The sequence below is a fragment of the Urocitellus parryii genome, chromosome 1 (genome assembly GCF_045843805.1).
Source record: "Urocitellus parryii isolate mUroPar1 chromosome 1, mUroPar1.hap1, whole genome shotgun sequence".
Lineage (NCBI taxonomy): Eukaryota > Metazoa > Chordata > Mammalia > Rodentia > Sciuridae > Urocitellus > Urocitellus parryii.
In genome coordinates this window covers 23221834-23248049 of record NC_135531.1, presented here as the reverse complement: position 1 = coordinate 23248049, position 26216 = coordinate 23221834, and the positions used below count along the sequence as shown (strand labels likewise).

General features: G+C 39.6%; 1 protein-coding gene and 1 long non-coding RNA gene across 7 annotated transcripts in view; one reads left to right on the top strand and one right to left on the bottom strand.

Annotated features, from left to right (window-relative positions):
* The first annotated feature begins 655 nt into the window (after nucleotides 1-655).
* Nucleotides 656-26216, top strand: part of Npr3 (natriuretic peptide receptor 3) — a 67178-nt gene continuing 41617 nt past the window's right edge. For 2 of the 6 annotated variants that reach the window (XM_026390163.2, XM_026390162.2), the window contains exons 1-2: nucleotides 1513-2778; nucleotides 12979-13101. In XM_026390163.2, the coding sequence (XP_026245948.2) occupies nucleotides 2028-2778; nucleotides 12979-13101 (874 nt within the window). In that variant the 5' untranslated portion in view covers nucleotides 1513-2027. The other 4 variants (XM_026390165.2, XM_026390166.2, XM_026390164.2 and 1 more) reach the window with 4 other exon arrangements.
* LOC144255462 (uncharacterized) lies at nucleotides 21732-26206 on the bottom strand. The gene is made up of 3 exons (XR_013343759.1): nucleotides 25911-26206; nucleotides 25437-25505; nucleotides 21732-21878 (listed from the first exon to the last, which is right to left on the bottom strand). It is a non-coding gene; the product is annotated as an uncharacterized LOC144255462 (long non-coding RNA).

Sequence of the window (26216 nt, the reverse complement as noted above, 5' to 3'; positions counted from 1 at the left end):
AAGGAGAGTCGTTAAGAGCGAAGAGAGCTGATGCCAAAAGTTGCCACATCTCCGGAAACCTCAATTTGCCTTTTCACGGTCACAAATCAGAGCGAGGGTGCTTTAGGGCCTTAACGTTAAAAAAAAAAAAAAAAAAAAAAAGCGCCTGGGTGGTGGCACCGGGGTTAAGATGTAAGCTTCTGCCGAGAGAGGGCGTACGTTTAAGACTAATAGAAATTTGTGGACTGGGACGCCCAGTCAAATGAAAGAACATTTTAAAACATTTTTCAATTTATGTTAATTTGCGGGACTTAAGTGTTAGAATTCTCTCGTGCAATGCAGCTCGTTCACAGTGCAAATGACTTCGGTGTGTTAAGGCGTACAGAGGGTCCAGTTCCTTTTTGACCTGCCTAGCTGCGCGGCGAACTCCTTGCGATGCTCCTGTTTCCACCGCGTCTCTACTGCCGTAGTGACCGTGACCAGTGAATAGACTGGGTCTAGGAAGCAGGACCTTCCTTGGCATCGCTAGCCTCCAGCCTAGTGCCTAGCGCACTCGGGAGAAGAAGCGGATGGATCTCCACGAGCTCGGTCTGGCAGAGTGCGTTCGTCCCCACTCAGGGGATCTTCCAGGAAGCAGAGCGAAGAGACAGTCCCTTTATTTAGTTACCTGGTTTAACAAACAAAGCCTGGAGAACGTCTCGGCGACGCATTTCAAGCTTAGTGCCATCTCCAGGAGCTGAATCATTTGCTCGCTCTCGGGAGCAACAAGTTTCGCTTTCTTGCTCTCGGTGCGTTGGCGGAGGGTCTGCAGGCGGAAACACAGTGACCGACCCCGACACCGCTGCGACTTCCAGAGTGAACCTGCGCGGCTCAGAGGGAGGGGGCTGGCGGAGTCGGGGAAGGAAAGGTGAGGGTAACGCCCGGGTAGGCTGGGCACGTCGGTCCCTCAAATGAGCCTCTGCATTGGGACCTTGCTCCTAGTTTTCTGACCTTTCTCCAGGCGAACAGGAAGGTCAGGTGCCCGACCGGGATAGGCTCACCAGGGAGGAATGTGCGCGGATCATTAAAGAGGTGAGAGCAAAGGGGACCTACGACTTTTGCACCAAAACTATCAATTTCGAGAACCACTCCCTCCTTCCAATCCTGTCGTCCGCCTCCCCCCCCCCCCCAGTTTGTGTTTGTGTGTGTGTATGTGTGTGTGTGTGTGCGCGCGCGCGCATTTCTTTACTTTCAAACACATTTCCTCTTTTAAAGCCTGGAGCTGGAGAGAGCGTGGCCAGGGAAAGGCGGGGATCGGAGAGGCGCGCGGATCTGTAGGGGCTGCTGCCGGTGCAGACGTGGGCGGATGAGGGTTTAAGGAACCGGCCTAAGGCCGGCCAGGAGTGAGGGTTAGGGAAGAGGGGAGCGGCGGGCAAGGAAGGGGTGCGGGGAGGAGCCCTGATGTAAGAATGTTAATGACAGGCTCCCCCAGCCCAGCCCCCACCTTTTCCCACCCCCACCCACCCCACCCCCTGGAAATACAAGTCGGTCCTTGGCTCGCCTTGTGTGGTAACACGCTCCGCCGCTGCCACGCTATTTAAACGCGGGCTATGGATCCAGGAACCGGCGCGAATCAATGAGATCAAACGCGAAGGAGATGCACCGTCAATTACAAGCACTTGGACAAGTCTAACTTTTTTTTTTTTCTTTTACAAATACGCTTTCAAAAGCAACCTTAGCAACGCCCAAATAAGAAGCCACCTCTAAGCAAATAGCATATGTATAAAGGGAGGGCGAATATATATATTTATAATAAGTATATATGTATATTACAGACGCACAGATTTACACTCGGTGAACTTTTTCTTTTTTTAAAAAAACTAGTGACATTGAAGAGAAGGACTGTTCCTCTCTATCTTTTGGCGCGTTAGTGAAAGGGGTATTCTGTTTTCTTAGATCGCCCAAGGGGGCGCAGGGACCTCAGAAAGAAGAGTGGGGAAGAAAGAGGAAGGGTGGGTGGGGGGCAGAGGGTGAGTCGGCGGCGAAGGCGACCGCTTTCTTGCGGCACGATGCCGTCCCTGCTGGTGCTCACTTTCTCAGCGTGCGTCCTGCTCGGCTGGGCGTTGCTGGCTGGCGGCACGGGTGGCGGCGGGGGCATGGGCCTAGGCAGCGGGCGCCGGGAAAGAGAGGCGCTGCCTCCTCAGAAGATCGAGGTGCTGGTGCTGTTGCCCCAGGACGACTCGTACTTGTTCTCACTGGCTCGGGTGCGGCCGGCCATCGAGTATGCCCTGCGCAGCGTGGAGGGCAACGGGACCGGGAGACGGCTTCTGCCGCCCGGCACTAGCTTCCAGGTGGCCTACGAGGACTCGGATTGCGGTAACCGCGCACTCTTCAGTCTAGTGGACCGCGTGGCGGCTGCACGAGGCGCCAAGCCCGACCTCATCTTGGGGCCTGTTTGCGAGTACGCTGCAGCACCGGTGGCCCGACTGGCGTCGCACTGGGATCTGCCCATGTTGTCGGCCGGAGCACTGGCCGCGGGCTTCCAACACAAGGAAACTGAGTACTCGCACCTCACGCGCGTGGCGCCTGCCTACGCCAAAATGGGCGAGATGATGCTAGCCTTGTTCCGCCACCACCATTGGAGCCGCGCCGCGCTCGTCTACAGCGATGACAAACTGGAACGGAACTGTTACTTTACCCTCGAGGGTGTTCACGAGGTTTTCCAGGAGGAGGGTTTGCATACGTCTGCCTACAATTTCGACGAAACCAAAGATTTGGACCTGGACGACATCGTGCGCTACATCCAGGCCAGTGAGCGAGGTGAGCAGGAGCGCGTCCCGGACCCCTGGTCCTAACCCATCCTCTCTCCGCGACTCTCCTTACACACCGGTCCTGTCCTCTGCAGACCTCACTGTTCCCTGTGGCGCTAAGGATCCCGGGAGGGTGTGCGCGGGGACTTGCCAGGTGTGAGCTGTTTGGCAGCGATCTTTGAGGATCGCCCATCGCTGTGGAGGGGTGTACTTAGAGGGTCCTGGGGAGATGGAAGGGTCTGGGCAAGGAGAAAGCCGTCTTCTGCGGGTCCGTGTCTGACAGGTGCTGTCAAATCACTCGGGGTTTTTCTTCCCAGCTCCCTCTTTGCCAGCGCAGGGTTGGCGATTAGAGGCGCACCACCAGTGCCCTGCTTCAGGGTCTGAAGCATGCTAAGGCCGAAAGAAGTTGTTACCCTCTCCATTGCTGTTGTGCGCTCCCGCTTAGTGGCAGCGTCCTAGGACGCTGTGCAGCTGCGCGCTGCCACTTGGCTCACGCCCGGGCCTCTCGATTTTCCAGACCCCAGGCGTCTTTTAAAAGTCTCATTGTGTCGCTCTGTCCTTCCTTCCTTGACCCCTCTAGCCCCTTACAAACACGTTTCTGTGGTTTCTACTAAAAATGCTTCGTAGTGTTTGGACTCGGGCAACACTCATTTTTCCCGGGGCTTTCGTCATCACAATCTCTAGAGCGCCCAGAACTAGACTTTGCGGGAGCGCTCTCGGAAAGCGGCCATTGAATCTCCTTTCCACCTGCCTCCACTCAGCGTCAAATTTTCTTGGCGGGTCTCTAGGGGGTTTGGAATAATACCCAAACTGGATAAAGTGCTCAAGACTGGAAATGGTGGCTATGGCTGCAGCGAGTATGGTCGAGGAAAGGTAATAGCGGAAGCCCCTATTGCGGCACATTTTACTGCAGGTAGACTGCGAGGAGGGGGGTTGGTGGTGAGATCCCAGCATAGTGCAGTTTCCTCCTCGATAGTAGAGGGGTTGGCGTGAACTGCACTCAGGGAATACCGCCTCCGATTTCCTTCAGTGCGCACGCGCCTGGAGTGCCTGGGGTGAAACCCAGCAAAACTCTTCGCAACCCCTGTGCCACCGAGGGGAGCAGGGTTGAGCCATGCGCAGGGTTTGTCTACATCTTGGTACGGACTGGCATCTGAGCTTTGGCCACAGGGGCCAGCACAACCTGAGGCTGGGAACCTCAGAAGCAGGTGATACTCTCAGAGACTACATTGAGGATGAAGCTGTAGCCATCCCGCTTCCCATCTTGGCCTCGGACTTGAATGAACACACTCTTTAGAACGAAGGGGCAGGAAGTGTTGACAGTAGGCTGCCTGGCATGTTTTGAGCATTCGAACTCCAGGCTGTCTGCACCGAATCCCTGCCAGCTAAGCAGGCGGGGCGCGGGCTCTGCTGATTGTGAAAAAGAGCATTTGTGTTCAACAGCTGCGGACTCGCCACGCTTGGCCTGGGAACCCACATCTGTTTCTTTCCGCCCTTGCGGTCCCCGGCTTGCCGCAGCCTCCTTGCAGATCTCGGACTGCTATAGCCCCTGGAACCTGCTTCTTCAGCTCTCAGTTTTCCAGGGCCAGGAACTAGAAGTTGGAGATTTCTTAGGGCTGGTTGGGGTTGGGGGTGTGTCTCTCTATCGGCGAGATCCGTCGTTTGCAAGCGCGTGTGTGTGTGCTGCCTTTGCTGGACTGGTTCCAGTGGGCAGTCAGAGACCTCAGCGCACGTGGCGTGGGATACAAGGCAGAGTGGATCTGTTTGCCCAAGTGAGGGTAGATCTCAGCCAGGGACCTCTCATCCTCACATGAGTTGCTGAGGCCCTGGCACAGGGAGGGCTGTAGTCCCGTGGTGGGCCTGGGGGGCTGGTGGCCTCAGGCTTTAGAGGATTTGGGCTGCCTTGTGTTGCTACTGCGCGCTCCCTCCCCCCTTTTTGTGTTATATAGACATATATATGTCTATATAACACATTATATATAAAATTTATATACGTACTATATATATCTCAAAGCCTCATAGATATTACCAAGTCTCTGCTTTTTTTTTCCTTCTAGATATGAATTTAGCGATGAAAGTTTGCTGGGCTCAGGTTTATACCTTACAGGTGATAAAGTTATGATTTTTATGACTCTTACTTTAAAATATATTTCAACAAGGACCTGACATATATTCGGAAATATGAAATAAAATAGTTTCTTTCCTAAACCATTTTTCCTACCTTCCAAATTCCTTACTCTCAGGAGAGAAAGTTGCTTGATGATAAAGATCTCAGGGGATCTTCTACAAACACATTCAGTTATTACTTTACCATAAACAGTTAATGTGTTAAATAGGGGGTTCAGTTTCAGTGGAGTCTGTAACTCAGCCACTCAGTGCCTGGTGAATCTTGGGCTGCTATTGAACTCTGTACCTGGGACTCTTTAGGTAAAATTGGGTTAGGGAGAGTGCCTTGTCTGGGATGATGGGAGGAACTAACTCCTGGAATGTGCTGAAACAGTGCCAGACCCATAGTAAGGGCTCAATAAATGTGGTTTTATCATAATGGTTGTTACTTTATATATGTGATGATAAGCACCTTTACTGAGAAGGGAAGGTCCTGCCATGGGAGAAAACCCTGGGTTGAGAAGCAGATGCTTGGGGATCTGGTGTCTTAACTTACCAGCTTGGGTTTACCTGTGCAAGGCACTGTGCAGGAGCTTCCTACCCTGAGGCACAGGGACTCTGGTGAGAATTAGGCCTCTTCAAACTGATGTTTGGTGGTTCTGATTTGTGCATAGGCTCTTTTTTTTTTTTAATAAATAATGATTTTTATTTAAAATAGATTCACTTGTACACCTGACTACTACCCTCAATATTCCATGCTTAATGGTAAATTTATTTTAAAAAAGATAGAATGGACTAATTTTTTCAAGCAATGAAAGTCAGTCATTGTTTTGTTTATACACCTTAAAAGTATACTTTTAAGGTGTAACTGACAGTATTTCTGCCTTTGAAAATTCCTTATTAAGCATTATGAACTAGAGTATTCTCTAGAGAGTTCCTTTGCCCCTTCTTTTGTTGAGAACATTTAGCACTTGTTTTTGTGCTATGCTTGACTTCATGTTTAAATCCAAATGAATATTTTAATCTCTTAAATGACACTCTCAATGGCACTGTACAATGGCGCTATCCCAAATAATCATATGACTATTTTTTTTTACTATGGATTGTACTAAATCCATAAACACTAAAAGACTTCAGTTATTTTTTCATCTTAGGGAGTTACTAAATATAAGTCAATAATTTAAAACCATTTTTCCTCTCATGTCTTTAGCTTATGTCACCAACATACACATGACTGAGCATACATTTTTAAAATAATGGTCTTTATTTAAAATGGACTCACATATGCATATGAGCACTGCCCTCAATATTCCACACTTACATGATAGATAATAAGCTATATCCCCAACTGATAGATTTATCTTTAAAAAGACAGAGTTAGAATTAAGTCATTTTTTTCAAGCAATTAAAGCCAGGAGTTTTTCGTTTATATTCCCTATAAAATACAGTACTCAGAGTATTCTACACACAAGATTTTTTTTAAATGAAAAACTGGAGTTTTATTATTTTAGTTATTAATATGTCATCAAACTGGGCCTAGGTAATAGCTGTAGAGATAATAGTAATTAATCAATACAGGAATCATCCATTTTTAATAGTCTCGGGTAAATGAGTGGTAAATGATAAAGTGGTTGATCAGAATTTCTAAATAATGAACTATAAGTATAAAATAACTTACACAGAATAACATGGAAAAAGAGAAGCACTGTAGGCTGCAATGCAGAAATTCCAGACCTTCAGAGAGGGTAGCGCTTTGTGAACAACAAAAAAGAAGATATATCTCATTTTTGCAAACAATATCCATTGCTATTAAATGTAGAAAACAGCCAGAGAAAACTTTTTTTGAAAAAAAAAGATTTTAATTTAGCAAAAATAATTATAAGCCACATAATTTAAAATCAGAAAATTATACAAATCTGATTAAGAAAACTTTCATTGCTTTCTACTCCCCATTTCTGACTTTCCAGAGGCAATCATTTTTAGCTAATGTAGCTTTCTTGTAGTTATTTGTCTTTATATCTCTAAATAACAGATTATTTTATGGAAGATGATGATCAAGGTCGCTTCTACTGTCTGTTAACCACATACACATTTTCCTTTTAACATGGACCTGTTAAAATTTTGTTTAGTTCAGTATTCAGTATCAATATTATTATTTTCTTCTAAATACTGTTCACAGTCAAGACATGCAGGTTGACACTATCTTTCTTGCTCCGCTTTCAGGCTTAGGGTAAAAATTAAAAACAAAAACAAAAACAAAAACAACCTTTTGTTTGTTTGTTTGTTTTCTTAGTTTCCTATGGACTTAGAATTAAACCATTACAAAATTATCTGTTTTAAGCTCCTGAGCTGCTTCAGTGTAGTAGTGTTTGAGCTATACTTCATAGTTGTCATTCTGCGTTGTTCCTTCAATATCTTCCTAGGTCTCTAGTCACCTCTATTTTTGAGCTAGGTCCTAGTGCTCCTGTTTTTTGCTTCAAGCCCTTGTTTGGGGGAAGCATATCATCTAGGAACTTTCTGAGAAAGAATGAATGAGAATTTTCAGACTTGTCACAAATGGAAATTTCTTCATCTTGCCTTTAAACATGATTGTAGAATTCTAGGTTGGAAATAATTTTCTCCCAACATTTGACAACATGCTCTGTTGTCTTCTAAATCCTGATGTTACTATTAGGAAGCTTGAATAGATTCAGATTCTGGAAGTAATCTTATCTTTTTCCGCCCCCTCTGCTGAAAAGTTCTAGAATCTTCTCTTTGCTCCCAGTGTTTTAACATTTCATTAGGATGTGCATTAATGCCAGTATTTTGCCTTATTACTCTTGGTAGGCCGCTTCTTTCCAGAAACTCTTGTAATTCTTGGAAAATTTCTTAAATTATTTCTTTGATGAGTGTTTATTTGTGATGTGTGTGATGTGTGTATGTGTGTATATATTATGTATGTACCGAGCCGCATCTCCTTCTTTCAAGATTTTTATCCACACTGCTTTTCTCTTTCTAGATTTTTTTTCTTATTTGGATTGATCTTCTATTTTTATGATTTTTTCCTATATACCACCTGATTTATCTTTAAATTTTTATTTTTCATGGTGGGAGGGTTTTCAGATTTTTATTTTTGTATTTCTTCCAAAATTACTATTGAGTTTGGGTTTTTCATTTTTTATCACACTTTTGGCTTGCAGGATGTGGTACACTTTGTCTTGCCTCCATGCAGTAACATCTATCTCTTTTTCCCTTCCAAATTTAGAATTAAAAGGAACATAGGTGCAGAAATCAGATGGAGAATATGAAAATGTCCTGTTTATTATTACTTAAATGTATTGGAGAACGTGGATTTAGATCTGATGCTAAAAGGGCCTGCTTACTAGTACTTCCTCCCCAAATTAGGCAGAGACATCTACCAAATCACAGCCAGTGCTTTGAAGCTGTAATTTCCCTCTCCAGGAGCAGTAACCCATAAAGGGTACTCTCTGTTAGTAGACATATCTCAAAGGGGAAGAAAGAGGACAGGGCCTGGAGCGCCCAGTGTTTTCTTTCAGACTCACCAAACATACAATCTCTCCTTTTCCTCTTGCTGGGAAATGTTACTGATGCTGGTGGGTAGTATATTTCTCTGGAATTTTCTAGGCACTTCTCATACTTCTCTGCATACTTTCCAAATCTGTTTATGCCACTTGTGCTTATTACTTAATTTAATTAGTTATTGTATAAACTGATTAGACATGAATAGGAAGAGAAAGCTATTTCAATGAAAACTATTTAAAGCCTTTTGATAAACTGTATAAAGACAAGTTCCTAAAAATACTTGCTGTTTACTTAGGCATGAATAAGACAACTGAAGGAGATCAGAGAGCATCATAAAAATTTGGGATTCTGCATTCTGACTGCTTTGCTAGAGTCATTAAATACTTGCTTCAACTTGCACTGAAACTTGATGATAATGTATGTTATGGATTTGGTTTATTCAAGAGAGACAGTGAGCTGCCCATGAACTTGGGAATTAGGGGTTCCTTTTGAGAGTAAATCACAAGGTTAACACAAAATGGTAAGATTGAAAATAATCAAAGTCTGCATAGTTAGATAAATGCTGTGTTATAACGCTTTTGCTCAGACTAAGTGGGTACTAACATTTAAAGAAAGAATGTGCCCATCAGAAGGCTTGGGGTAGTGTTGATGGGGAGAGAGGAGGAGATGGGCCAGGAGTTTAAAGATAGGAGAAGAAGCCACAGAAGCCAGTGTTGGGCAGAACACACCCATGACATGGGGAATCGTGTGCTCTGGCCCTGAGGCATAGTCTGTTCAGTCCTAGGCAGGTGTAGCTCTTATGTGGGTGTTTAAGGTTATCAGTGGCTCATGCCTTTGGATGCCTGAATCCTTCAAATGATCTTTTTGATTCTAATTCCATCCTCACTGGCATCTTACTGCTCATCATTTGCCCCCTCCCCCACCCCGTTGGCATGCCCAAGGTACAGGGCAAGTTGACCCAAATATATTCATGGCCATTCAGGTCTCCATGAAACTTAAGTAATCTGCAGCCATAAATATCTGATGTAGGTTATTGGAAATCTGCCCCTAAGCAATGACATTACTCTCTAGGTAATGGCAGAATCAGGTTTTGCACATGGGAACTGAGAAATACACCCTAGACTACAAGTAGTTGATTAAAAAATGATAAGGACTGTCTAGTAGGCAGCCAGATAGAGCTTCCTGGCTCCTTTCTGGAGACGCTTACTCCTGGAATCCATATTCTTCAAACTTGTCTGGCCTTACCTCCTAGCTGGCTATTTTGTGGGACATCTTGACTGTTTTTTTTTTTTTTTAAGTGAAAGGGCCAGATTTGAATGAGAGCTAAAACAAGGTTCTGTCATAATGAATAATTAGGAGTTTCTTTGAGAGCTTCCCCACTGAGATATCATGACATTTGTTTATCCCAAATGCATATAACTGTATTTCCAAGCATAAGCAATACCTGCTCCCATCATTATAGGTCTATTAGCAGTTTTACCCTGTTTTAAAAACTTGTTCTCTAAAGCTTTTATCCCATGCACGAAGCCCTTCTGTAATACCAAATGACAGAATCAAGACCTAACCCTCTTGAGTTAATGTGCAGTAAATGAAATATCAGCAAGAGCCAGCCCTCCATGCAGGTTGCCAAAGCTGCTCAGGCATAGCCTTTCAGCACCCCTGCTTTTACCAAGCACATAAACATCTTGGAGGTCTGGCATGCATCGTGATAACATGGTTTACAAAACCCAGGTCTCTGTGGGTCTCTTCTCTGCATAGTGTGTATGCAGCAAATACATGGTTGCGGAGTCTGGGACCATCAGAATTGACCAAATTGAACAACAGCCAAGTCCTTACTTTACTTCAGCTGGTGTCTCTCTTAGGTGTCAGGCAACAATCATCTGGAGCTGCTTAAAGCCTCTCAAATCCCATAGCGTGGCTATAAACTGAGAGGACATGAAAAGGGAACATGGGGATCTTGTTAACTATTTCCTCTGTGTTGAGTTTTAAATAATGTTTTAAAATGCAGACAGTAAAATGTGTATGGAACTCACTGCATCTTCTTATATGCCAGAAAAATGTTCTTTCTATAGCCGCTGAGTTTTCTTTTTAAGGGAAATGCATTTGCCATGCTATTAAGTATGAAAAGCAGTTAGTACTTTTTCTTAGTTTATAATGGGAAAATCTAGTGATTTACTTAATGTATTACTTAGGAAAAAACCCTTTCATTTTGAGATACTAGAATTGAACCCAGAGCCTTGCACATACCGGTAAGGCAAGCACTCTGCCATGGAGCTACATCCCCATCCCTTTTTTAAATTTAATTTTGAGACAGGTCTCACTGAATTATTCAGGCTGGCCTTGAACTTGTGATCCTGTTATCTCAGCTTCTGGAGTAACTGGGATTACAGGTGTGTACTACCATGCTTAATGGAAAAATCCCTTTATTTTGAAATAGTTGTGCACTTTTGGAAAATCTAAAGAACCTTTATACAGCCTTCTCCCAGATTTTCACCAATTGTAAATATTAACATTTTGCTTTTTCAATACAAATCTGTTCCCTCCCTTCCCTTCCTCTTTTCTGTTTACACACACACACACACACACAGAGAGAGAGAGAGAGAGAGAGAGAGAGAGAGAGAGAGATAATATGTATTTTTATAAGTACAGGATTGTTTTTCCTCTTCTTCCTCCCTTTTTGTAGCCCTCCCTCCTCCTTCTCTTCTGCTTTCCAGTACTGGGGATAGAATTCAGGTCCTCACACTTGCTAGGGAAGTGCCCTACTGCTGAGTTAAATCCCCAGCCCACAATCATTGTTTCTTTTGATTTTTTCCCCCAGGGCCAAGGACTGAACTCAGGGCTTTGTGCACGCCAGGCACTTTGCAACTGAGCTACATCCCCAACCCCATCATTGTTTCTTTACTCCTAAATATTTAAGGGTATGTTTCCTAAGAATAAGGAGGAGTCATGAAAAGTGATAATGCAGTTCTATTATCTAGTTCACAGGAGTTAGTCAAATTTCACCAGCTGTTTAAACAATGCCCCCCCTTCCCCTTTTTACATATATATATACTTAAGGTCCAGAGTCCAATTAAGTATCATACATTGCCATGTTTTATGTTGGGAGTTGCCTGGCTCCAAAGACTGAGTTCCTCATCCCCCGAGAAGAGCCGTCCAATGGTGAGCCCTGTTGGCTCACATGATCCTTACCCACCAATCAGACTAGCCCTGCTGGCTCACATGATCCTTACCCACCAATCAGACTAGCCCTGCTGGCTCACATGATCCTTACCCACCAATCAGACTAGCCCTGCTGGCTCACATGATCCTTACCCACCAATCAGACTAGCCCTGCTGACTCACATGATCGTTACCTACCAATCAGAAAGCACCCCATGCCAACTGTCAAACTGTTCAACCATTAAACTGTCATAACTGTCAAACCACCCCTGGCTCTATAAATATGCAGAGCTGTTCCTCAATAAAAGGGCATTTTTCGTTCTTTCATTTTCTAAGTCTCTTCCAGTCTAGAATGTGTCCTCAACCTGTCTTTGTTTTTCATGAAGTTGACCATTTTAAAGAGCCCAGGTGAGTTATTCCACAGTCTGTCCCCAGCTGGGTTTGTGGCTGCTTCCTCTTGACAAGGTGCCAGTCGCCTACGGGCTGTGTTCTCCCAGGAGGCTGGTGAGCCTTCTTTTCCTCAGTTGGTGATGTTGTCTCACTTGTTTATGGTGGTTTCAGCTAGATCCCCCTCAATAAAGTTACTATGTTTTTGATTTTTAAATAAAACCTTATTTTATGGGAAGACTAGAAAACACTAAAGATTATGATTGCAAATCTTTGATTTAGAAAAATTTCATTTATTCACCTATAAAAGTTTATCAAGTATTTATTATAGAAGCTGGGCATGCATAAATGGATACATTTTAATTCAACAAATATTACACTATTTTCTATAACAGTGTTAGCGTCAAAGGGATAAATATTAAGTGAAATAGTTTAAATGATTTATTGTTCCTTTAATCTGAAGGTACAAATATTAAGAAAATATAAAGAAGCATTCCTCCTTATAATTTCTTTCAGTGATTTTTTATTAATTTCCATAAAGTTACCATTTTTTCCTTTGTGAATATAGTAGTCTCCTCTTTATCTGTGTGGTTTTGCTGTCTGAGGTTTCAGTTACCTGTATTGAATTGTGGTCTGAAAATATTAAATGAAAAATTCTAAAAATAAACAATTCAAGGGGTTTTAAACACTTTTGTTATAGTATATTATTATAATTGTTCTATTTTATTATTAGTTGTTGTTGTTAGTCTCTTACTCTGCCTAATTTACAAATTAAGCTCTATCATAGGTATTTTCTTATAGGAAGAAATATGGTATATATAGGGGTTGGCATCATCCACAGTTCTAGGCATCTGGTGGGTCCTTGGAACATTTCCCCTGCAGAGAAAGGGAACTACTATAGAAAGTACCTTATGTGAGGAGATGCTTCAGGACCCTTTAACTACCCTGTCCCATGTCCAGCACTCCAGACTGGTTTTGCATGCTTACTGTCTGCTGTGTTGGGTGTCTCACATTTGTTGTTTGTTTCTCTCCCCAGTGGTGATCATGTGTGCGAGCGGTGACACCATCCGGAGTATCATGCTGGCAGCACACAGACATGGCATGACCAGTGGAGATTATGCTTTCTTCAACATTGAACTCTTCAACAGTTCTTCCTATGGTAACTCCACTTCCAGCTTCCCCCATAGTGCCAATAATGTTACTATGCCAAGGTGTCAAAGAGGGATTGGAAGGAAAAGTCAGACATTTGAGTTATACCCATAGAAGTGATTTCTGTAAATGTGATTTTGGAAATTTGTGATTTGGAACACTTCTATAACATATCATAAATTCTCAAGCTTTTCTTCTTAAAGAACTCAATGAGAGCAAAATTAAACAGTGTACCTGTGGTGTCAGGGGGTCAGCATAGCTCTATCTCAGACTCCAAATGATCATAAATGCAGCCCCAAACACCCATTGCCCAATACTTTTCCAATTGCAGGTTGCTGCTGTGATGATGGACTAATAGAATAATTTTAATGAAATTTGGGTAGAAGTTTAAATTGAATGAATGCATTGGAACATAACATAATAGAATAGAACAAGGTGTATCACACAGTGTATGTATTGCTTCATAAAACTCTTATTTTAGTACTGTAAATGTGTGTGCTTATATTTATGCACAGTTCTCATATGCTTGTAAAAGGTCACAACGGGAAAGTAACAATTACTGAACATTGAAGTAAAAATGTGAAAGCCACTGCTCCAAGCCCCTCTTTCTTCCAAGTTACTATACTTTAAACCTCTCCTATGTGGAATTTTGGGAGCCATCAACATAGAGATTTGAAAACATTTAATTCCTATAATGGATCTGGGCAATTCCCAGGGTCCCTGTGATGAAGGCTGTTTACACCCATGATCACGGGTATATTTTCCGCTCCCTCCCACCCCCCAGATGTGGTAAGGCTCTCGGAAATAGATATGAAGGCTACTAAGTATTTTCTCAAGTCTGAACACTGGCTGCTCAAAGCTGAGAAGTTCTGGGGGAATAGTAAGTGTGCAGATCCCACATATGGCATGTTCATATTGAGCTCCACTTTTGAATTCTTGCTGATGATATGTGATTAGACAGGATCTAAACCTTAAAACATACACCCTAGTTTCCTGCCTTGCTGTCCTGGCTTACTTAAGCAATAGACCATTGTGTATATATAGATACTATAACACATTTCTCATGGGGATAAAGAAAAGTCGATGAAACAAAAGTAGACACTGTTTTCTGCCATGGGTAGAACAGGAGATTTAAGGCTTGCAAGATCAACTTGCTATCTTGCCCTCATGCCTGTCAGGATGATCTTTTCCTTTCTTCTTTCCAAAAATGGAGTGTTGCTTTCAATTCTTGACCTAACATCAGAATGTCTTTACATTATTGGTTGCAGCTTTGAGTTTTTAATTTTTTTTTAGTTGTAGATAGACACAATATCTTTATTTATTTTTAGTGGTGCTGAGGATGGAACCCAGTGCCTCACACGTGGAAGGCAAGCACTCTTCCACTGAGCTACAGTCCTAGCTATGAGTTTTTTCACACTGTGGTTGAAGCTGATGAAAATGAAAAGCATTTATTCTAAGTTTTGCAAGGTGGCCACTGGCAAATATAGAATTTAGAGGCAATGCATATTAATGCATATGGGTGCACATTATATATGAAGAAGTGCATTTACAATGCACATTCACATACATTGTGCATTTAATACTTAATGCAACATGATGCTGGAGTTCCTTTCAACTATAGATAAGACCGTATTATTTTTCCCTACTAATTGTAATACATAAATATTGTAGAAAGTTTGGAAAACATAGGAAAAACACAGGGAAGAAGACATAGTTATAATTATACCACTTAGATAAAAGTACATTGTAATTTTTAGAAGTATGCAACCCTGCTTTATAAACACACACATATACATATACATTTATTTTATAAAATATTTTTTAATAAAATGATTATATCACTAACAGTATGGCTACATAGTATTTTATAATATTGACATGCTTTCTTTAATCAGTCTCTTATTTTTCAGTATTTGTGTTGTTTCTAGCTTTTTGTTGTTGAGAACTGTTCCACATTGAGTACTTTGTGTGCACACATGCATTCACTCACATATTTATGTATATATATTTTCTGTAAGAGAAATTTATAGAAAAATTGCTGACTCAAAAGTTATGTGCATTTAAGTTTTGACAAGTATTGCTCAGTTGTCCTGTGAAGAGGTTTACCAGTTTATACTTTTGCATACAGAAGTATGAGATTATCTGTTTTTATTATTCTTGTCAACATTGTATAATCTTTCTTTCAAATTATTTTATTTATTTGAATTTCTTATTATATTCATAAGCAAAGATATGCAGTTTTCTTTTTTCAACATAAATATTTTAAATAATTTTAAATTTAAATAATATAAAGTTAATCACTTTAATGTGAACAGTTTTGTGACTCTTACTACATTGACGCTGTGGTTCAACTACCACCTTTTAATCTTTAAAAAAATATTAATTTAAATCAAATGAATTAACATTTGTCACATTATGTTATTTTTATGGTGATACTTTTGAAACTTTTAGTTATTTTGAAACGTGTTTCCCTCTGTGACACTTTTGTTGAGTTTATTTTTGGTTATTTATGGTTTTGGTTGTTCTTATAATCATGATCTTTTCTGTTACATTTTGTACTATAGTTATATAGAAAAACCTATGAGTTCTTATTAATTTTTTAAGAATTCCACTTATTGAATCCTGTGTTCTAATTGCTTCTGTGTCATTATCACGTTACAGTAGCAGCATTTCCTCTTTTAATAGTTGAACATCTTTTTTCTTATTCTTATTACATTGGCAATATCCTAAAAAGTGATATTATATAACAGTGGTGATACTTAAGTTTCTGACCTTTTGTCTTGAAGTAGATGTTAAAGTATTCTTTTATACTTTAAAGTATGTGAATTGTGGGCTGAGGTTGTGGCTCAGCAGTGGAGCGCTTGCCTGGCACGTGCAAGGCCCTGGGTTCGATCTCAGCCCCACATAAAAATAAATAAAATAAAGGTATTGTATCTAACTACAACTAAAAAATAAATATATTTTTAAAAAGTATATGACTTGTGATTTTAAAAATAAGAGTTGAATGTTGATTTTATAAAATGCTTTTGCCCCATATTTTTAGTAAATTTCATAATAGTAAGCTATCATAACATTCTTAGAAGTAAGTGTACTGCATTATGATGGTATTTTGGGATGTATTTAAGATTTTAGTATTTTATTTGGATTTTGAATTTGTATTCATGGGTGAGGTTAGATAGTATTTTTCTTCCTTAAGATGATATTGCTAGATTTGAATGTGAGGTTTGCATTAACTTTATAGAACTAATTTGGACATGTTCTCATTTTAAATGCTCTGGAACAGTAAATATATACCATAGGTACATCCCTTGAAATATGAAAACAATTCAACTCTGTATTTGGAGTTCACTTCTGCTAGAGGTAATTGTTGGACAACTTTTTACAAAAATCTTTTTATTTTAGAATGATTTTAAACTTTTAGAAAACTTGCAAAAATAATATAGAGAGTTCATGTATATGTTTTACCAAACTTCCTCTAATGTTAATAACTAAACCAATTATCAACTAAGACAATTAACATTTTTAGAGTACTACTAACTAAACTTCAGGATGTATTTGAAATTTACCACCTTTCTTCCTAATGTTCATGTTCTGTTCCATATTCTGATCTAGTGATATAGTTGGGTCATATGGTGGTCCCATGCCCAGTGTTTTGAGAACCTGATTTTTGCTGTAGTTGTACTAATTTACAATTCTACCAACAGTGTTCCTTTTTTCTTCACATCCTCTTCAGCATTTATTATTGTTTGTATTCTTGATGGCTGCCGTTCTGATTGGTGTGAGTTGAAAACTCAGTGTAGTTTTGATTTGTATTTCCCTACTTTCTGTTGCTCTGGAATATTTTTTTCATGTATTTGTTGGCCATTTGAATTTCTTCTTTTGAGAAGTATCTGTTTAGTTTATTTCCCATTTACTTATCAGTTGTTTATTTATTTATTTATTTATTTTGGTATTCAGTTTTTTGAGTTCTTTATATATTCTGGATATTAATCCTCTGTCAGAAGAACAGTTAGCATTTCTCTCCCATTCTTAATTGTTTCCTTTACTCTGAAGGAGCTTTTAAATTTGATACCATCCCACTTATTAATTCTTGGCATTGTTTCTTGAACCTTAGTATTCCTCTTGAGAAAATTATTGCTTATGCCTATGTGTTGAGTATTAATCTTACATTTTCTTCTAGGAATTGCATAGTTTCTGGGCTAATTCCTAGATCTTGATTCATTTTGAATTGGCTTTTGTGCAGAGTGAGAGATAAGGAAATAGACTCATTCTTCTACATATGGATAACCATTTTTTTCTAGCATGTGTTAAAAAGGCTGTCTTTTCTCCAGTGTATGTTTTTGGCTCCTTAGTATTGTATCAGATGACTGTGTTCCTGGGATTTTTCTCCAAGTCTTCTAATATGTACTTCTAATATGTACCAGTACATATTGATCCTATTTTATCGATTTTGCCTAATTATTTTCTTTCTTCTATTTGTTTTGGAATTGGTTTGCTCTTGTTTTTCTAGGGTCTTGAAATGCATCATTATATTTTTTATTTGGGATCTTTTTGATTTTCTTATGATTGCATTGAGCTCGTATATTGCTTGGTAGTACGACTATTTTAATGATATTCTGCCTATATTTGAACAAGGATATCCTGTGTTGTCTTCAATTTGTTTCTTCAGTGTGCTATAGTTTTCATTGTAAAGGTATTTCACCTCCTTCGTAGATTTATTCCTTGGTATTTTTTTAGGCTGTTGTGAATAGTATTGTTTTCTTGATTTATTTCTCAGCAGATTCATTATTGGTATATAAGAAAGGTATTGATTTTTGTATGTTGATTTTGTAAGTTGCTACTTTGGTGAATTTGTTTATTAGCTCTAGCAGTCTTCTGGTGGAGCTTTTTGGATGTTCTAAATATAAGATCATATCATCTGCAAACAGGGATAATTTAACTTATTCCTTTCTTATTTTTATCCCTTTTCCTTTTTTTTCTCTTGCCTAACTGCTCTGGTTAGAGTTTCTGGTACTGTATTGATAGGAGTGGTGAGAAGTAGACATCCTTGTCTTGTCCCAGATTTTAAAGGAAATACTTTCAGTTTTTCCCCATGTACTATAATGTTGGCTTTCAGTTTGTCATATGTAGCCTTTATGATATTGAGGTGGGTTCCTTCTATCCCTAGTTTCTTCAGTGTTTTTTTCATGAATGAGTGCTGATTTTTATCAGAGGCTTTCCTGCATTTATTGAGATGACTGTGATTTTTGTCCTTAATTCAATATTTAAGTGGTGAATTACATTTATTGATTTTCAAATGCTGAGCCATGCTTGCAATTCTGGGATAAAACCAACCTGGTCGCCCTGTACAATATTCTTAATGTGGTGTTGTTATGGTTTGGATGTGAGGTGTCCTCCAAAACTTATGTGTGAGACAATACAACAAGTTTCAGAGGAGAAATGATTGGGTTGTGAGAGTCTGAACCCAATCAGTGATTTAATCCCCTGGTAGGATTAAGTGAGTGATAACTGAAGTGGTAGGGTGTGGCTGCAGGAGGTGGGTATTCGGGTGTGGCTTTGGATATATATTTGTTGTTGAATATGATTTGTTAATGTCTTATGAAGAATTTTTGAATCTAAGTTCATTAGGGATATTGATCTGTAGTTTTTTTTTCCTTGATGTATCCTTATCTGGTTTTGGTATGAGGAGGATACTGGCTTCATAGAATGAGTTTGGAAGTGTTCCATCTTTATATTTTATGAAATAATTGAGGAACATTGGGATTAATGCTTTTTGCAAGGGAGATAGAACTTGGCTGAGAATCTATCTGGTCCTGGCCTTTTCATGTTGGAAGACTTATTATTACTGCTTTTATCTCATGGATTGCCATTGGTCTGTTTACATTTTCTGTGTTATTTCAATTCTATTTTGGCAAGTCAGATGAGTCTAGAAATGTATCCACATTTTCTAGGTTTTCCAATTTATTGGAGTATAAGTTTTCAAAATAGTCCCTAATGATCCTCTGCATTTCTGTGATATCCATGGTGGTATCCCCTTTCTCATGTCTAGTTTTGTTAGTTTAGGTCTTTTTTCTTTTTCTTCTGGTTACTTTGACTAAGGGTTTATCAATCTTATTTATCGTTTCAAAGAACCAACTCTTTGTTTCATTGATCCTTTGTATTTTTTATTCTCTATTTTTATCGATTTTGCCTAATTATTTTCTTCCTTCTATTTGTTTTGGAATTGGTTTACTCTTGTTTTTTCTAGGGTCTTGAAATGCATCATTATATTTTTTTATTTGGGATCTTTTTGATTTTCTTATGTAGGTGCTCATAGCTGTAAACTTTCCTCTTAAAACCACTTTCATAGTGTCCAGAGGTTTTGTTATGTTGTATTGTTATCCTTGTTTGAGTCTAAAAATTGTTTAAAACTAATTTCTTCTGTCACCCATTCATTCAGAATTGTATTGTTTAGTGTCCATGTGTTTATATGTTTTCTGCAGGGTCTTATACTGGGGTCTGCCTGGGTCTTCAATTTGAATAGTGTCAGTTTTTGTAATGAGGTGCACCAGCGTTTGAGGCATGAGAATTTATGATTCTATCTCTTCTTGTTGGATTGTTCCCTTTACCAATATGACATTCTTTGTCTCTTTGGACTAATTTTAGCTTGAAGTCTACTTTCTCAGATATGACAATAACTATTCCTGTTTGTCTTCAGACTCCATTTGTACAGTGTATCCATTTCCATCCTTTAATGTTCAGCCTGTGGCTGTCTTTGCCTGTAAGGCGAGTCTTTATAAACAACACATAGTTGGATCTTCTTTATAAATTCATTCTACCAGCCTATGTCTTTTGGTTGAAGATTTGAGACCATTTGCATACAATGTTATTATAGAGAGATGTTTATTAATTCCTGCCATTTTGATTTTTTATTTTGGTTCTGTTTCTCATTTGCTTACTTTTCAAATAAGATTTATTCATTTGTGAGTTCTGGGGTTTTTGGGGGTAGCGTTTCTTTTTTTTTTTTTAAGTATTTTCTTTAGTGCCATCTTAGTAGTCATGAATTCTTTAATGCATTTATCCAACCTGTACCTTTTAATTGAAGAATTAAGACCATTTACATTCATGTTATTATTGAAAGGTTTATACTTGTTCTTGTCATTTTGTTGATTTTCTTTGGGTTGTTTTGAATATTCTGTGTTCATTGCTCATTGTTTTTTCACCTTAGACATTTGAAGGTTTACTATATTGGTAATATTTGATTCTTTTCATTTCTTATTTGCATGTCTACTCATCTAGTAAGATTTATTCTTTCCTGTGCTCTTGTGATTGTTAATCTTTCTTCCTCTTCTGGGTGTAGTATTCCCTTAAGTATCTTCTGTAATGCTGGTCTAGTGGTCATTAATTCCTTAAGTTTATGATTATCTTGGAAGGTTTGTACTTCTCCTTCAATATGAAGTTTAGCCTTGATAGTCATAGTAATCTTGATTGGCATTTATTTTCTTTCAGGACCTGAAATATGTCATTCCATGCCCTCCTGGCCTTTAGAGTTTCTACTGAGAAATCTGCTGAAAGGTTTGCCTTTCAATCTAGATTGGCACTTCTCAGTAGCAGCTTTTAATATTCTTTCTTTGTTCTGTATTTTTGATGATTTATAATGTGAAGCAGAGAGGTTCTTTTCTGATCATGTCTGTTTGGGGTTCTAAATACATCCTGTACCTGGGGATTCATGTCTTTTGTAAAATGTGGAAAATTTTCTGCTGTTATTTCCCTGAATAGGTTTTTAATTCCCTTAGTATGTATCTCTTCTCCCTTCGGTACACAGTTATTCAGATGTTTGGTCTTTTAATGGTGTTTCAGAGAATTATACAATTTACAAAAATTCTTGAAGTGTCTGATTAAAGTCCCCCCCCCCTTTTTTTTTTTTTACCTTTTACAATGTTTGTTCAGACTGTGGACTCTTGGGATAAATCTACATGAGAGGCTAAGCCACATAGTAACTCATTTATTGATTTATTTATTTTTGGTACTGGGGATTGAACCCCGGGGCACTGAGCTACATTCCCAGTTCTTTTCAGTTTTTATTCTGAGACAGGGTCTTGCCAAGATGCTAAGGGCTTTGCTAAGTTGCAGAGGATGTCCTTCAATTTGTGATCATCCTTTCTCAACCTCCCATGTCACTGGGATTATAGGAGGGCACCACCACACCAGACACTGACTCCTCATTCTAAGAGCTAAAGATTAATATCTTAACTCTTAGCCCTGGCAAAGTGACTTAACCCTGCCCTTTTGGCAAGCCTTAGTTTCTTCTGATAGTAATAGCACTAGCCTTATGGCATCAGACTGACTAATAAATGAGGGGTATATGTAAAATACCTAGCAAACTTTTTGGAATGTAACTTTGAACAAATGTTAATTATATTTATTATTAGTCTTAGTTCACTTTGACAATTACACATGGTACTTAAAATTATAATTAAGTTTCTCTAGTTGTAGTTTCTTGATAAATTTAGGGCCATACATTCTCTTATGAAACTAACAAACTTTTATCTACTATATCCTAAGGACATGGGTGGGTTAGGAATTACACCTACATGCACAAAACCAAGACTCTCAATTACAAAGGTGGAGATTTATTATCTCACTTGAAATAATTCCATAGGTAGAAAGTCAAAGGTGAAGATGAGAATCCACAATGTCATCAGGGTACAAGCTTCTTTTGTCTTCCTGTTCCCTCAGTCTTAGTGCATGGTGTCCATTTTCAAGATCAAAGATGGTGCCTAGGGCACCAAAGATCATGTCTTAATTCTAGACAAGATAGGGGAAAGACAAGAAAGGTGAAAAGAGATCCTTCCAGTTGACTTGGTTCTTTCAGGGCTCTTCTAGAAGCCTCACTCATTAACTTTTGGTTACATAAGATTGGCTATCATTGATTGCAAGGGAATTCAGGAATTGTATGCTTTTCCTTGTACTCACTGATACCCTAAATCAATTTGGGAATCCTTTAGTAAGAAAGAAAGGAGAGTGTTTATAAAAAGGCACCTGTCTGTCTTTGTTCTTGGAGCAGAAAGAGCAGATGGGTACATTCACCTAGACCAAAGTTTTGTTATATATCATTAATAAAGGGCCTTCCTAGAGATTTTATGTTTTAAAATGTATGCTTATGAAAAGTTCTTCAATACCCACTTTCCCTATGCCTCCTCACATCAAATCCTTATACTTGTTCTAGAGAAAGCCTTCTGTTTTAATCAATATTTACTTGATATTAGATTTTTAGAAAATATGTTGGTAGTATATCCATTTTTACTAATTACTAGATTGGTCTTGGTGAGCGCTCACAAAATATTCTCGAATTTGCCCAAATTATATGGTTATGATTCAGTACATAATATATTATGGGGTAGTTCAAATGGTTTAAAACAAGATTTAAAAGATAGGTTTAAAAATCTGGAGAGAAGATGATAGGTATATTATCCTGTAGAGGTTTTAATAGCATCTACTGGTGTTTTTGTCCATTGGCATTATCTTAGAATGTAAGGTAGAAAGTTATTTGGGAAATCCTATCTGAGATATTTGAAATCATTATTATTAAAATTATTATAGAGCTTTCCTGCCTTCCAAGAAATCAGAAGGCACTAATTAAGGTGCTCCATGCTTCCAAAGTAGTCCTGTCCAATGGAACTTTCTGTGTGATGTCTAGTTCTCTTCTGTGCCACTCAATATGGTAGCCACTAGCCATAGGTGGCTGTTGAACATTTGAAAGGTGGCTAGTACCATCGATGAGCTGAATTTTTAATTTTAATGAATTTAAACTTAAACATGTATCTAGTGGCTACTAGGTTAGACAGCATGACACTACAGCATCCAATATTGTTTCCATCCACCTGTTTCTGGAAATCCTATGCTCCCAGCTTTGATGACACAGCATTCTTCTGGTTCTGTTAGCTACTCTCTGTCTCTTCTTACTCCTCCTGCCCTCTAAAAATAGCCTCCCCAAAGTGTTTGTGCTTAACCCTTCCCCCTCTCTTCCTATACTCCCTTCTCCGGGGAGATAGCCCCTGAGCTCTAACAGTGAGCTCTGTGGAAATGACACCCAGGTCTTTTTACCCCACACCACTGTTTCCAACCCCAGCCTGGTGGTGTTACTTGGACATTCTGTGGTCACCTTGGAACTGAACTGAAGCCATCACATCCATGTCTGTTGTTCACCTCCCTCCCCTCTCTTTCTTCTAATCATCACCTGATTTCCTCTTCTCCTTAGCATCCTCCCTCTCTGGCATCTCTTCCTCTCTGACTGTTGTGGAGTTTTGGAATTCCTCTGGCACAGCCCTCTACTTTCATTCTCAAGAGTGCTATCTTTTTTTTTAGGATGACAAAAAGTTTTCCTAAATGTTTATTGTTGCAAACTTAATGCATTGAGAAAAAAAATGTAAGAAATAAAAAAGAATGAAAGTATGTCATAAGCCTCAGCACCCAGAGTGCCATTTTTTATTTTTTGGTTGTGACTTCCCCCATGTGACCTCTCACAACCTCTTGTCTGCATCACTGTGGCTGTGAATGTTCAGCGTCTCCCCACTCTAATCCACCGCTATTTCCCAAGGCATGATTCTCATCATGTCACTCTTCTGTTCCGCCCATAAATCTCTGAGGCACCCAGTTGTCTACTGAATTAAATTTGTCTCCACTGATGGGGTGTCATGCCAACCTGACCTTTGCTTTCCTAGTTTTCAACAGCGCTGATATGGGACACATGGCACTAAGAAATGCCCACAGGAGCAGGACTTGCAGGTTGTGAGTGGTTACTTATTTCACTTGGCTTCGATCCATGAAGCACTATTGTTTTCATTCTTTCTTTACGAAAACAAAACTCCAAAATTATTACCTGTTAGACTGTGGTAGACAGATTTATTGGCCTGGATTTCAATTCTTTCCCCCCAAAATATGTCTTTTTTTTTCCATTTCAGTAACTGAGATAGTTGCTGTTTCTAGTTCTACTGTATTTTCTGATTACATAGCATAAAGCCCCATGGAGCTGAGTGTTCTCCTTCATGTGCCCATGGAGAGAATTCTTTCCCTGAACTGAGAAACTCACTTCTGTGGAGTCTTGAGGCCTCGAGTCAATTAAAAATGAATCAATAAGTGTTTATTGCAAGTCTGTAAGAAATGGGTTCCTTCATGGGATGAAAATTTCCTAGGCATTCTTGAATTTGGCGTCTTTCTGGCCAATGGGTTTGGACCTTAGCAAACACCACCACATTTGTGTTTTGGGGCTTGGGCACCCTGCTGGGTTTACCCAGCCTGGCGATGGTGAAGCTGGACTCACCGGCTCCCTGAGAACAGGCTTGCCTTTGCTCAGGCTGTAGCCTCTTCTGGGTTTGGGAGGATTCAGAGCAGAGGAGGAGGACTTTGTCAAGTTGGATTTGGTAGCTTGAAATTTAATCTACTGCTCATTGAGCATGCATGGATCTACTCCTTAATGAATTATGTCCTCGGCTCTGTCTTATTTATCTTTTAGCAGCTCCCTGGCACATGGTAAGCAATTAATAAATGGTTGCTATTATTAGGATTGTGATTATACTGATGCCTCCACAAACACATTCTTTGTCTCTGCTTTTTCTCTTGCTCCAGACTGAGGTTCCCAGCTGCCCACTGGATGTCATACACATTTGCACCTTTGCCCGTGTTGTAGACTCTGCCAGGCCTGCCTTTCCACCCTTCTCTCCTCCTATTAAAATCCTATTCACACATTTAGGACAAGGCTAATGCCTCCTTCTCGCATGAAAATTTCCCCCTGTTTGGAGAACATTGCCTGTTCATCTATATTCTGCTCTGCTTCCTCTCCCCCACCTCTCCTCCCCTCCCTGGCATAGTAAACTGTTAGTTCTACCCTTTAATAACTTTAGTTGTTTACACGTCAGATGCTAAATTGCTCTTGAATTTGATGGAGACTATTCAAGACATTTATGATGCCCACCATGGCTGTCAGATTCTTGCATATAACATGTACATAGTTTAGATATCTTTGGTTCAAACTGTGATAGAAATTCAAGAGCCACCAGGTCTTTATTGAACTTCTGGAAGAGTACAGTGAGCACCGTATTCCAGAGACATCCTTGCTGCTTGGCTGTTGGGCTCCAGGCATTTCCTGTGCACTGGGAGCTTGAGGTGCACAGATTACTTGTGTTGGGACTTCAACAGATTGTGTTCCTTGTATTTTCAGAGATCTCTAGGAATTATAATCATAATTCAAAGGAAAAAATTTGTCAAAAACTGAGTGTCCCTGTTGCCTTTTAGGATCCCACAAGCCACATGTTTCTCAAAAATGAAATAAATAGAAGAATAATGATTTTTCTCCATGTAACTTGCCTTTGTTTTGGTGAAAGGCAGAGCTGTGAAGCAGCCAGCTCTCCAATGTCTCTGCCTCAGTTTCCTCATCTGTAAAATAAAAAGGATGATAGTGCTCCCGTTAGAGCATCTCATGAGTTTATACAAAATCCTCAATAAATAAAGCCTTTATTATTATTACATATGTACTCAATACATTTATTTATTACCATCAATATATTGATGGATATTGTCCAATAAATGAGAAAGATACAAATCCTCAAATTTACCTAAGTTACTTTTCACCCCAGAGAGATGCAAATTCTTTTTTTTTAAACAGTTCCAAATTTATAATACTCATGCATATCCATTGTGCATGAGTATTATTATTATTGATATTGCATGCCTACATAACATCAAGTTTATTATGCCATGCAAACAACTTTGTTCACCTCCTTGTTTGATTGTAGGTCTTGAAAAATAAGTATGAATGGAAAGGAACAAAGGCTTACTTACTTCTTGCTCTTGTAGTTCTGCAATTCCACAGGGTGTGGGGTGCGCTGAAAATTGCAGTTACATGGTTATTATAAGGCAATTACATCAACAGGGCTTTTCTTTCTCTCTCACATTTCAAAGGAACATGTGTCCCAAGAGCCTTGTTCTCCTTTAATGATCTCGACATTGTCACATTATACCCAAGTGTAAAACTATGACAATGCCTTTTGCCCTGGCTGCCAAAAGTAACATGTAGGACACATTGCGGTTGAAAAGAGAGAATGGCCTCTTTATGGTGACTGGCCTGGAATTATAAATATTTTTATT